The sequence below is a fragment of the Marmota flaviventris genome, chromosome 3 (genome assembly GCF_047511675.1).
Source record: "Marmota flaviventris isolate mMarFla1 chromosome 3, mMarFla1.hap1, whole genome shotgun sequence".
Taxonomy (NCBI): Eukaryota; Metazoa; Chordata; class Mammalia; order Rodentia; family Sciuridae; genus Marmota; species Marmota flaviventris.
This window is the reverse complement of record NC_092500.1, coordinates 85,954,750-85,969,011: the sequence shown is the minus strand read 5'-3', so window position 1 is coordinate 85,969,011 and position 14,262 is coordinate 85,954,750. Positions and strand designations below refer to the sequence as shown.

At 37.8% G+C, this 14,262-nt stretch overlaps 1 protein-coding gene across 1 annotated transcript in view; it reads left to right on the top strand.

The window, feature by feature from the left end:
- Positions 1 to 14,262, top strand: part of Irag2 (inositol 1,4,5-triphosphate receptor associated 2) — a 110,892-nt gene that overhangs the window by 23,005 nt on the left and 73,625 nt on the right. The window contains exons 3-7 of the mRNA XM_027934227.3: positions 6,435 to 6,615; positions 8,892 to 8,979; positions 9,067 to 9,140; positions 10,235 to 10,393; positions 13,885 to 14,002. Of these exons, the coding sequence (XP_027790028.2) occupies positions 6,435 to 6,615; positions 8,892 to 8,979; positions 9,067 to 9,140; positions 10,235 to 10,393; positions 13,885 to 14,002 (620 nt within the window). The remainder of the gene's footprint in view (positions 1 to 6,434; positions 6,616 to 8,891; positions 8,980 to 9,066; positions 9,141 to 10,234; positions 10,394 to 13,884; positions 14,003 to 14,262) is intronic.

The following is a 14,262-nucleotide window of genomic DNA, read 5'->3' as shown; positions in this document are numbered from 1 at the left end:
TTTACTCTTAATAAAATTTATTCTTTGCCAAGCTCTTAGTTATTTTTATCTTCTTGTGTGTGTACTACTCCTTTAAGTATCTTCTGCAGTGCTGGCTTAGTGGTCATGAATTGCTCTAAGTTCTATTTTTCTTGAAAGGGTTTTATTTCTCCTTTGATTCTGAGGTACATCTTTGCCAGATATAATAATCTAGATTTGCTAGGTATTTTCTTTCAAGATTTGGAGTAGCATACCTTCCTGGGCTGTAGAATTTCTGCTAAGAAATCTCTGTTTCTGATGGGTTTCCCTTTGTAAGTGACTTGACTATAATATGTCATGGAGAGGTTCTTTTCTGATGGTTTCTATTTGGAGTTCTGAAAGTCTCCTGTAGTACTTTCTCATTACCATGGGAAATTTTCTGCTGTTATCTCATGAATAAATTTTATTTGTCAATAGCCTGAATCTCTTTTCCCTTAATATTTGAATCTTAAATTTGGTCTTTTAATGTTGTCCCAGAGCAATTGTATGTTATGTTCATAATTACTTATTTTTTTCCTTACATTGTCTGGAAGTTATAGTTTATCCACCTTGTCTTTGAGCCCTGATAATCTTTCCTTCTGCTTGATTGAGTCAAGACTATTGGCAAGACTCTTGACTGACTTAATTTGACTTATTCAGTTTTTCATTTCCAGATTCTGTTTGGTTCTTTTTTCAGAATACCTATCTCCTTATCGAAATTCTCGTTCATATCTTGTATTGTTTCCCTTAGATCTTTCTTTATTCTTTTGATTCTCTGATCATCTTAACAATCAACATTTAAGATCACTTTGTATTTTTCCCACTTCAGCATGTATGGATTTGGTTATTAGGGAGTTATAAATTTTTAGAGGTGTCTTATTACCTCATCGTCTCATGTTTCCTATATTTCTATATTGATGTTGTCACCTCTGTTGGTATGGGTTTCTCTTTCACTGTCATGTCGAGGTCTTTTTAATGAGTTGCTTTCTCTTTACTGTGTGTCCCAGGCTGGGGATATCTCTCATTTCAAAGCACATGGCATGTTCAAGTTGTTATGTTCAATCTCCAGAACCACTTTTAGAGGCGAAAAACCATGACTAGTAACAGTTATAGCTTGAAAGCAAACGATATCCTAACACATAATAACAACTTATTAAAATGTTCTCTATAATTCCAGTAACTAAAGAAAAAAGAACAGAATAGGCTGAAAATTTGGCAATAAATAATATTAAATTAATCTAAACTACATAGAACATATAAATAAATGGGAAAAAAGGAAAAGCAAAAGAGGAGAAAGGCAGGAGAGAGAGAAGAATAACAAATGAGACAAAATACAAAGAGTATATAGATAACAAAGAATAAAAAAAACCCAATTAACACATTTAAGAAAAGGGGAGAGATAAGTAAAAATGAGGAGAGGAAGAAAGACAAAAGAGGGAATTAAAATGGGAAAGAAGAAAAAGGTAGAGCAAATGCAACTAATGAATCAATTTATAAAGAAATTTTATGAGCATAAAATTTCATAAAAGAATATAATAACAAAAAAGAATCAGAACAACTCAATGCAGACAAAATTAAAAATTAGGTAAGAAATACTAAAATTCCTCTATGTCACAGTTTTTAAGGTGGAAGGATTTATTTCAGGGACTTGCAGATTCAAAATGTGCCAGGTGTTGGGAGTGCTGCGTGTTTACTCTTTCCCACATCTAGATCAGCATCCTGATTACAAAACCACATGGAACTCAGGCTCCAGAGCTTATCTTGGTTTTCAACCTGCTATGTTAGTGCTGATTTCTACCCCAGCTCATTATGTTCTCTGGTGGCACAGGGGAAATATACCCTCTCTAGCATGTATGGCTGTTTGGGGGGGTTGTCAGCCACGTCCAGGAGACTATTACCACAGTCCAACTCCACCCTTCTCTCATACTGCTCATGTGACTTTGTGAGGTCCTCCCAGGAGCCCAGGCAACTCGGGGCCTCCTGCTTGAATAGAGGTGACAGTGTTGGTGAGTTCTTGGCCTGGCGATTGGAGGCCTCCCTGGTGGGAGTGACAGTTTGTGTGTGTGTGTGTGTGTGTGTGTGTGTGTGTGCGCTCACGTCTCAGGGGATCTTGGTGTGCAGGGAAGACAGTCCTGTTCCAGGCACCTGAAGGCATCTTGCCCGACTTCCATCTCCAGTTGGAAATAGATTCCCTCCCTTCCTTCAAAGGCAGTCTCCATGGCAATATGTGCTGCTATCTCCAGAGAAGAACATGAGGGAATTTTCTTCTCAATTCTGTAACCTTCACAAAATGGCTTTCTACCACAGCTCTCCATTCACTAGCTAAGAGGGGCAGGTATCTCACTTTTCAGCTTTCTATGCAGTGTCTGTATCAGCTAAGTTTAGTCTAATTTTCTCTTTCTCTGAAGCAAATTTTCCCCCCAACTTTGCTTCTCTCTCTCTCCTTTTGTGTCCCCTCTTCTCCTGGCTCTGAGGGGTGAGGTTCAGAATGACGCCATCCCTCTTGATCTCTGTTCCAGTGATCAGAATCTCTCCGAATCTCTGTTTAATATCAAACCTTAATGTGGTCCCTTATTTCTCCCCCTTGCCACATAGCTGTTCCCAGCTATTTCCAATTCTGAACTGTAGAGGCTTTGGAACTTTCAGACTGTTTCTACTCTGCCATCTTGATCTCCCCTGTCATTAACTCTTCACAAATAGATGTGTGTGGGGTTGGGGTACTGCACCTGTAGTTCCAGCTCCTCAGGGGAATCACTCGAGCCCAGGGAGTTCAAAAGCCAGCCTGGGCAACATTAGTGAGACCCTGTTTAAAATGTCTTCAAAATTCCTTTAAATTTATTAAGAGAGACTTAATCCATTTCAATTTCTTTGGGCTTTGTTGTTAGAGAGTTGTTATGTTCTTTTGGAGGCATAATATTACCTTATATATTTTTTTTCTTTTCATATCTATCGGGCTCCTTTGTTGAGATTTGTGCATAATCTACCACTTGGGCTGGCCTTCTTAGTGGTTTTTTCCTGAAAATGTATCTTGGGGTATCAGTTTGGTAGGCAATATTGGTTTTTATTCTACCTGGGCACCTTAGTGTAGTCTTTTTGTAGCTGCTTTGGCTGTGATTAGTGACTTTGGGTGCAGTGCATACTGGGGCAGAGTTGAAACCCACTCTGTGGGCCATGTCCAAGTGGGGACATACTAGTGTTCAGGCAGGTATGGTGTAGTCAGCAGAATGTGTGTGGTGTTCCTTCCAAGCTTGATCCTACAATGAGAGTAGTGACCCCTGTTGAGTGACAGAGTTTCCTTTGGTACTGTTGATGCATTATGCTGCTAGCAAGGGCCTCTGGCACCGGCAGCACCAGCAGTGTTGTGGGGGCTTGAAGCACTTGTCCTCTGATCAACCGTGGTGTGAGCCTCCATGCCACATGGGGAGAGGTGGTGGTGGGAACAACAGCACCTCCTCTGTGGGGCTCACATGGAGTCCTGACAGAACTGTGTGATCAGAAAGAATGCGGGGTGGGGTGGCAGCAGGAATCATGGTGTTCTTCTCTGCTGCTTTGGAGGTAATACCTGCCTGGGAGCAGGACCTTGGATGGTGCTGGTTACAGTTGCTCTCTGTGCTTCCTTTGGCTGTGCATGCTTGGACCCTGGGAGTTGCTCAAAGCCCCCTCAGCACACCCTTGAGTTAGCCAGCAGCAGGAACCATGGTGTTCCATCCTTGCCTGTCAGGCATAGGCACCTGAGAGGACAAACACCTTGATATCCCCTCCATTCCTTTCCATGTCTCAACACCCATTCCTTATAGTGCAGGGCACCCAATAGACTTGGGACAGAGTCACTCTGCTGGGCCCATTTGGTACATGAGGCAGCTATCTGATGAGCCAGTGCAGTGGAATGTTTGTGGGAGTCCCAGAGATGGGAATATGGATAGTTTTCTGACCCCTAATGCTTTTCAAATTCAGACAATAGGTCCTTTCTCATATGGCTCCTGCCTATAGCACCCTGAGGGTTCTCTGGGATTTGATAAGAAATCCTTTTCCAAAGCAAGGCTATTCTGCAGATTTCAGATTACTTATCTAAGTGGGCTGCAAGTCTATGGGTGTTGTGAAACTTTCAAGCAGCTAAGATTGCCAGCATCCACACTGACAGACTTGCTGGAACTCTTTTTGACTCTTACCCCTGCAGAGAGGAAATTTCCCTCTCTTCCTACCACAGACCTGAGATGAGCTGTGGAGCTAGTATGGTATTTTTGTTCTTCTTTCTATGCTGTTGTCCCAGGTTTCTGAATTTTGCAAGATTCCAGTTTCTTCTGGTTTCCAGAACTCTTGCACGGTTACCTCCTCTCAAAATGCAGCTATGCCCCTGTTAATTTGTAGAAGAGGTGAATGCTGGGCACCTCTGTTTGTCCATCTGATTCTCCTAATAATGAATGTCTTGTACTTTTACAACGCATTTAACCAATCCACTTTAATTGGATATTATTTTTTTTCTCTACTATAAACATACCACATGAACATTTCTTGCAGCAAATAATTTGCATGTATACTTAATTCTAGAGGGGTTTATATGTACCCAGAAAGCCTCTCTGCTTGGATATATGGTTTAATGAATTCTTTCTCTGAAGAAAATAAGGAATCATCTATACTTATTAGGAATTGAGTCATGCAGTTATGGAGACTGGCAAGACCCAAAATCTGAAGCGTGAATCACAAATCCGGGGAGTCAAGAGAGACAGTTTAGTTCATAATAGCTAGGTTCAAGTTTGAAGGCCTGAGAAGTAGGAGAGCTGAGGGTGTAGCTCTAGTCTAAGAGTTGGCAGGTTTAAGAGGAAGGAAGAGCCAGTATTTTAGATTGAGCCCAAATGCAATAAAAAAGAAACAACTGGTTTCCCAACTTGAAGGCATTTTCTCCTACTCTGGGAAGAGTCAAGTCTTTTGTTCTATTAAGGCCCTGGAGGGATCGGATAGAACCCATCTTCATTAGGGAGAACTATCTGTTTCACTTAGTCTGTAGGTTTAAATGTTAATCTTGTCTAAAAAATCCTCACATAAATGTCAACATTTGACTAAATGTTTAACACCTTTCAGCTTTGACAGTATGGGATAGAAGGTTTAGAGTTTTAGTGAGGAAAATGATGAAAAGGTATTTTTGTTGGCCTTTCAGGTTTTTAGCCCCAATTCTACTACAAATAAGGAATCAAATCATCTCTCTAATTTGCATAAACCATTGTTAGTCAATATGAATAACAAGAAAAACTAGAGGAGAAAAAGTTTATTTGGGCTCATGGTTTTAGAGACTCAGTCTGTGACCAGCTGACTCCATTGCCCTGGGCAGAAGGGTGGCAGAAGAAAGCTGCTCAGCTCATGGCATTCTGGAAGCAGAGGGGTGGGGAGCCACAAATAGGATATAACCCCCAAGGGCACACCCCCAATGACCTACTTCCTCTAGCCTACAGTTGCCACCCAGAAGTCCATTCAAATTCAGGTTGATTAATCCTCTGATTAGGTTACAGCTTCCATAGCATAATTGGAATTCCATCATCTCATCTGTGAACATTGCTGCATTTGGAGTCATGTTTCCAACACATGAGCTTATTAGGACAGGTCATATTCCAACTGACAGCAATTTTATTTCAGTTTCTAATCTTCCTGTCATATCTAAATAACCTATTGCATTAAATTAATATTTTCATTAAATGTATTCAGTTTCCTTTAAAATTTTCTCCTCCTCCTAATTATAAGACATTTTTCTGTAGGCCACCATTTATACTTCCTCAAGGGAAGAATCTTCAATCCTGCATCTCTCATCAACCTTCTGCTTATTTTTCCCCTTCTTGCCAACATCCAGCCAAAGGCAAGCCTTAGGTTGGAACAAAAGAGAAGTCTTATGTTTAAAGAAGATTGGTGTATCAATTAATAACAATTGGATGACTTCAATTTCTAATGTGATGGTAGGATTCATTTAAGAATAATTCGCCCCCACCAAAGTCAAAGTTTTTACTTTAAACTGAAATCTAGGGCAGAGGAAATTTTCCTTGACTAAATGCTTTCTCAGGAAAAATAAACAAAACAAAAAACAAACAACAGAATTAGCATTTTTCTCACTTCCATAATTATTGACTACATATATTATCAATATTTAAACCTCACAATAACTCTCTATGATCAGTGTCTTCATCCTAATTTCACAGGTGACTGAGGCACTGAGAGAGGGGGAATTTTCCAGAGTCACATGGCTAGTAATCCATGGAACCAAGATTTTACTCCAGGTCCATTAGTCTCCAACTGAAGGCCAGTGGTCTTTCCACTGTGCTGTGCCTGCTTGACAGAAGTCCAGGGTTATATGTTGTATTTCTAAGGTCCAAAGGGCCTAACAAAGTTTAGCATCCAGTTCATTAAAATGTGTCTTTTTCCATCTTTCAAAATTTGCCTTTGTTCTTCCTAAGGCTCAGTAGAAGTGAGCAAAATAATAGATTACCTGCGACAAACAGCTAGCCAAGATTCTGAAGACACTAGCCTTGAAGAGTTGTGGAATATGCTTGATCCTGAAAGGAGAGACCCACATGTGGATCTGGAAACCTTCCAAACCATCATGAAAGAATGGATGGCTTTCAGTGCAAACAAATGGTAATCAGAGTCCCAGCAGAGTGTGTTTAAAGATTCTGTTTTAACAATCCATTATAATTGGTGGCTAATCATTGTTTTATGTGTCAGTGGAAATACTATAATCCAATGCTTTTAGAATCTCCTGAAAGATTTTAAGCTGATGGTTGGGTACCATCACCAGGGTTCAGTACATTTGTGCCAAAGTCTGATGATTTGTGTTCTAGCAAATTTCCAGGTAAAATTGCTGCTGCTTCTGGGATGGGCAGCCTTTGAGGACCATTGTCCTAATATGCTAATTCTGATAATGTTCCTTTTTGTGATTGGTGGGAAGTACATAATACATTCTCACTAGGAATTGAGCTGGCATGGGAGCCAAGTGAATTATCAATATCATCAAATCTCCAGGACATGCAAGAGTGAATTCTTCTTTTAGGGCAGTAGGGCTATAGATGCAGGAAGGCTAAAGGGAAAAGGAAAGGACTGTGGGTAGGAGAAAAAGATGAACAAAAGAGAATGGTGTCCATGACTCAGATGCGTTGGCAGATACTAGAGAAGTGCATTTCCTTTTTCAGGAAGCCAAGCTTCTGTGCCTGCTAGCCACCAATCTCCATCTGATACATATGAGGGATGTGCTTTAACCAAAACAAATTAACAAACCCTTCACAGCCAAAAAGTAGCAATACTTGCTAGATTTCTGGCACAGAAATCTAAGGATAGATAACAGAATCATCTAAGGATAGATGACTTAGGTCATCTTTCCTTAAGATGGATGATTTCCTTAAGAAAATATAGCTAGAATGTTGTATGCCATACATAGATTAATAATAACCAATATAAGTATACAAAAATACATAATTTTGCCCATCAGTTTAACAGATTTAAAAGAATGACTTTGTTTCATGGTGTGGGTAGGTAGAATAAACCCTCTCATACATTGTTGGGAGAAGTGCAAGTTGGAACAGTTTTTTAAAAAGCATTTGATAAGTTGTATATCAAACTTTTAAAGTATGCAATCTCTGTGAGTTGGTAATGAAATGTGATGAAATATAACCAAATGCTGTAATACATATTTACAAGTTGTTTATGATAATGATAAATAGAATCAACCTAAATATTTAAAAATCGAGTAGTAGATAAATATATTAAAGTTCCATACACTGAAATCCTAAATAATTATTCAAAATTATAGTTTGATTAATATTTGTCAAGAGAAATAGCCATATGGATCTATTTCAAATAATAGGATATAGATCTGTATATGTAGTATAATTCCATTTTTCTTAAATAAAAATATTCACAGAAAATGATGGGGAGAATATTAAGAAATGATTATTTCTGCATTAATTTTAAGTTTTTCTTAATAATTTTTTAATGTTTCTAAAGTACGTAGGTTTGATTACATGATGAAAATATCAGTAACACGTATAAAACAGATGATGGCAAAAGTAAAAACTCTCATAACCAATTTTAAAAGAAAGAAAACCATGGAGGGTATTAATACAAAATATAGGAGTGGAAATTCATAAATGATGATGGCTGTGCACATGGGAATAGTTAGCTATGTTTTGCTCATTATTCTATCAGACATCTCACCTGAAAAATAAGGAAATGTAAGTACAAATTTAGAAAATGTTGTGGCTTCTTCAGAGATAGAGGCGAAAGATCTGGTGCTTAGAAAGATTTAGTAATAAACCATAAGGCTTCTTTGAAAGGAAATGTTTGAAAATTTGGTGTTTATTTGGGGGCGGGGGTGTTAGAGCTAGAGCTTATGTACTAGACAGAGGGCCTGGGTAGAGGGTTCTCCAGTTTTCAAGGACAATGTTTGAAATACTCTAAGTGTAGGGTCTACCTGATTCTGTGATAAAGAGACTAAATGACAGCACCAAAGTACTACTTGTCCATGCTTTTCCTGCTGAATCTATTAAGGCCCATGAGCTTGCTGTCCCCACCAGTCTCCATTTATCACTCCAGGCTTTGCCAACATCCTCCTTCATCAATACCCTCATTCCCGAACCATATGCTGCTGCTGTCACCTGCCTATGTCTGTGTGCATGGTGTTTTTTTTCCCCACGTCTGATTAAAAGTTTATGGATGGTAGAGGCAATGCTTTCTGCTTCTTTTCTATTACCCTGACTACAATATTGGGCACTAAGTAGTTGAATGAATAGATGATTTTTAAACACAGGAAAAAAATAGCTGCTTAGGAAGGTACAGAGCACATCCTTTAAAAAAAAAAATGAACAAAACTCTGGTCTGACAGAGGATCCTAGCTCACTGGTTTTGTGTTTTGGATACAGGGGAGAAGTGAAGAGCAGATTGAGTAGCATCATGGATGACTCTGTTTTTGAACAACAGGGCAGCACAAAATCAGGTGGGCGAGTATGGGTGTGTTTCTTCAGGATCATTCTGCTACTTTCTTGCAGTTTGGAGAAAATGGACTTTCTGTTAACCCTCTTGTATGTTTCAGTTAAGACGACCAGCGATACAACAGATTCCACACCTGGAAGCTTTGAGGCTCTGGGTGGAGACTTGTCTAATGGAGTTTTGTAAGTGTTCTTACGATGCTTTTTCAAGTGCCTCAACTTTACTTATTTTCTTGTTAATTTATAGATCCACATTCTTACTTAAAGTCACTTAACTCTTTTTTTTTTCAGTAGAGCTAACATAATCGACTTAAAAATTTTAAACTATGCTATACCATCTTCTTTAGAACCAATTTCACTAGGAACATGAATTCTTGTAAGATTAGTAATCCAGAGTTACCATTTGCCCACTCACGAAACACTACTCCATTAACTTCATATGTTTGCCATAAAAAACAAGTCCCATTTCAAGCATGGTAATGATATTAACCTCAAGCTCTTTGGGGGATTATTTTTAAGCATTTCTTTAATAGAACATTTTAGACATGAGTTGGCAATTTTCTTTTCCACTGAATATGTGAAACACCACTTTATACATTGAAGAGGTGTTTCTGACTCTCCCTTATTTTATCCAGCAAAAATGTGGAGTAGGAACCATTTGTCTAACCTAAGAACTGAGAAAAGATAGCAAAGAGAAAGAGGAGGCCTGACATTCTATGAAACATGCAGTCCAGAGTTTCTAGGTTTAGGAGCTGATGTTGGGGGCAAGAGTCAAACATATATTAATGAGCTATATGAAATAATGGGAAACACAAGTACTACTTTGTAATTACAGGCCACATGTAAGACCTAGGAGTTGTTTCCTAGTTAAAGGCCTGCTGAAACCTGCTGAGATCCTTCAAATGAATGTGCATTACATTTTAAAAGTTCAGGATTTTCCATATCCCATGTGGAAACAGAAAACGCTTTGATGTAGAAAGAGGCAAATGCTGGCAGGGAGGTGGAAAGAAAGAAATCAAGCTGTGGAAGTTGATCTCACAAATGGCAAATACTGAATGCCTGATAATTCTGGATAGATCTTTGATGCTATTGGAATATAGATGTTTGAGTAAATACTTGTTGTATGAGTAACTACTTTTGTGATGACGGTGATGAGGGTAAAATAGAATACTTCATAAGAACATTGAAGCCTGTTTGGGCTTAACTGTATGCCTTTTTTCTGATTGGAAAAGAGGAGAGATGTTGAAGATTATTCTCATTAATTCTTTCACCTGCAGAGAGATGTCTGATTTCATCACCTACGTAGCAGACCTACATTTCAACAAACAGAAATTAGAAGAGGAAAATCACAGGTTTAAGTTGGCATTAGAAACTTTGGAAGAAGCTAACAACCAGTTAGCAGATGATTGCACTGAATTGCGCCTTCAGATAAAAAGGTGGGCCACCGCGGGGGGTTGCACACTGGTGGCTTTTAGTTTTATTTTTCAAACTTTTATTGATATAAAAGTCACAGGTCATAAAATTCATCTATTAAAAGTGTAAAATTCTGTGTTTTCAGCATATTCAGAAGGTTGTGCAGTCATTACTATTATCTAATTCAAGACTATTTTCAACATTCAGAAAAGAAACCAAATGTTCATTAACAGTCACTCCTATTTACTTGCCCTTGGCCATTACTAATCTACTTTGTGTTTTTGTCCTATTCTGAACATTTCACATAAATGGAACCTTCATGTTTGGCTTCCTTGACTTGGCACGTGCTTTCCAGATTCATTCTTCTGGTGGTAGTATCACTGTTTCATGGTTTTTCATGGCAGAGTATTCTTCTGTACAGATATACCACATTTTTATCCATTCTTCAGATGATGGACTTATTTACCCTTTTTGGTTATTATGACTAAGATAGCCTTGAACATCTGTGTACAGATTTTTGTGTATACTTATGTTTTTCGTTCTCTTTGGTATATGTGTAGGAGTAGAACTGCTGTGGCATGTAGTCGCCTATGTTTAGCATTTTGAGAAATAACCAAACTATTTTGCATAAAAAGTATTCCATTTTACATTCCCACCAGAGATATTTGTCAGTTCATTTCTAGCAATGATGTTCTATTATTGATATCATCATGTACAGTAGACTTACGGACCAAGGATGCATTTGTCCAAACCATTCTATGGGTCAGTTATCACCTTATTCTATGCAAAATCCCATGCTAAACACCATCAGAGATTCCTGGGTGATCCAGGTTTAAAATGTGCCCTTGAGGTTCCTATGGCCTATAAGGATGATAAGACATAAAAACTTGTGGGTTAACTTAAGATAAAAAGGGACAAAGTACATAAGAGACATACCAGGAAAAAGTGTTCAACACTGTGACATGGGTTGGGGGTGATGCTTGATGGTCAGGAGAAAAACAACAGATCTTATAAAGACTATGTTTACAGTTGTAGGTGTTAAAGTCTTGAACAGCGAAATTCTAGGAATTAACTTGGAATGACAATAAAGTACTGTAGCCATAATTATTCTCACCCTTAAAAATTTTGGCCGGACTAGACTAGATCAGGTCAAAACTTTTGAGGACGAGAATACTAATGTATGTGTGTATGCATGTATACATGTGTATATACTCTGTGTATGTATGGACATACTTACAGATTCTCTCCACAATTGGCTTACTTATTTTATTAACATATAATTCAAATTTGGTTTTTTAAAAGGAAAAATCTATGCCTTGAAGGAGTGTGCCAGTCAGTTTTGGTTGCAAGCGCTAGAAACTGACTGCATTTAACTTGCATAGTCAAGAAACATGTTAGGAAAAGATTTGAATAACTCAGAATGAACAGAAAGACCAGAGAATCTGGTGGCACTCAGTCATTGTTAAATTGAGCCAAGAATCACCCCTTTTCTCCTACCTCTAAGCCTTTACAAATAGCTTGGTTCCTTTGGGCTTTCACTGCTTATTTTTGACATTGTTCATTGCTTATAACCAGAAATCATTCTTTAATTTTTTTCCTCCCTCAGTCTTCCTTTTTACATCAATAACAAACTCAATTAATTTTATCAGCTTTGTATCTAAATGATCAATGCAATTCCTTTTTTTAATTTTATTTTTATTCTAATTAGTTATATATGACAGTAGAATGTATCTCTTCAGTAGATTGACTTCTGCCTACTTTTGCATCTGCCATGTAATTCAAGCCAGCATTGTCTTTCACTTGGGTCACCACAACAGTCTTCTGGCTAGGCTTCCTGTTTTCTCAAAGACATGTGCCATGCTGGCAGGAATTCTTCTTTGCAGATGCCAGTTTAACCACATCATGCTTCTGCTTTAAACACTTGGATGGATCCCTATTGCAATTAGGATAAAAATCTAAATTCCTGTGCCAGTTTACAAAGCCTTTCATGATGGAGCTCTGCTACCTAGCCTCTGCTTCCCATTTTCTACCTTATACTGTAACAATATCTAACTGCCTGTAGACCCTTGATGAACTTTTGCTTGTGCAAAACATACACTCTTTCACTGTCTAAGTTATCTGCCTTTTATGCAGTGCTCACAGAAATTGGATCCACCGCAGACTTGGTTTTCATTGCATTGTATGGTAACTATAACTGTTTACCATAGTAGCCTATAAACTCAGTGAAGAGTGCATTCACATGACGGAGTATACTTTTTCCTTCTTTAGTGTTCAGCACAACATCTGGCACAGATTTAGAGCTCAAAAATTTGCCAAATGATCAATGCAATTCTTTTTTTTAATTTTAATTTTTATTTGTTCTAATTAGTTATACATGACAGTAGAATGCATTTTGACACATCATAAGTAAATGCAGTGTAACTTCTCATTCATCTAGTTGTATATGATGTAGAGTTACTCGGGTCATGTAATCATATATGCACATACAGTAATAATGTCTGACTCATTCTACTATCATTCCTACCCCCATACTCCCTCCCCTCCCTTCATTCCCCTCTGTCTAATCCAAAGTACTTCTATTCTCCCCCACCCTGCTCTTATGAATTAGCATCCACATATCAGAGAAAACATTTGGCCTTTGGTTCTTTGGGAATGGCTTATTTCACTTAGCATGATATTCTCCAGTTCCATCCATTTACCAGCAAATTTAATAATTTTACTCTTCTTTAAATCTGAGTAATATTCCATTGAGTATATATACCACATTTTCTTTATCCATTCATCTGTTGAAGGTCATCTAGGTTGGTTCCGTAGTTTAGCTATCAATGCAATTCCTTGGTAAGAAAAATATACCTTCTTGAGGCCCTCAGAGACAGTTTATAATCAAATGAGAGATGCAAATTGGTGATTCCATGGCATGGATTACCAACATTCATTTAAATCTGTTTCCTGGTGGTGATCATCTAAGTTGTTTCCAATTTTTGCTATTATGACAAATACTGCAATAGATTTTTCTGTGGAATGTAGTGTGTAGAGACTTGTGGCGATTATTTGTTTGGCTGTTCACCTCCACCACAGTATGTAAGGTCTCTAAGGGCAAAGACCACATATCTCTTGTCTTCCATTGTAGCCCTCATGCAGGGTACAGCACCTGGAATGTAGTAGTATTCAGTAAATACTGGTAAAATTTGCATTAACTAATATTACATCTATTTAGGAGGAGGAAAGAACCATGTTGTTTAGCCAATGATGGATTTCAAAGGAATTTTCTAAATCTTTAGTTTTAGGAATATATTTGTATTTCTTTTTTTCCCCCCTCTCCCATTATACTGTTGTCAATTTTGTTGCTTTTCGAAGGACTGAACAATCAGAAGGTGTATTTTTATTATTATTGGCATCTGATTTAAGTCTTTAGTGGTTTTTAGCTTGGGTCCAAAATTAGTTCTTGACTTTCCTTTGTGTCTTTGACAGTTATATTTGAGGTTTTGCTCTTGTCTTTCCCCCACCCCCACAGTGCCCACCAAGCTATTATGAGAACAAGTCGGTTAAAAGAAGAACTGGAGGAACTGAAAATTAGTATGAATGCTTCAGAAGAGGAGAAGGCCTTAATTTTAGTCCAGAAAAAACAATTAGTAAGTCATCAAGTACTGTGAGATTGGTACATAGTTTACATAACTGAAGTTTAAGAGGGTTTGTTTTGGGGCAAAAAAAAAAAAAAAAAAAAAGACAATAATTTGATAAATGAATTGGTGAAAACTTAGAAAAGTTATAGGCAAGTAGGATTAAAAATTACTTTTCTTTTCAATCAAGATTAAATTTTATAGGTGTTTATTATATTCCTAATGGGTTATAAAGATCTAGATAATCTCTAGATTATTTAGAATGTCTCCCG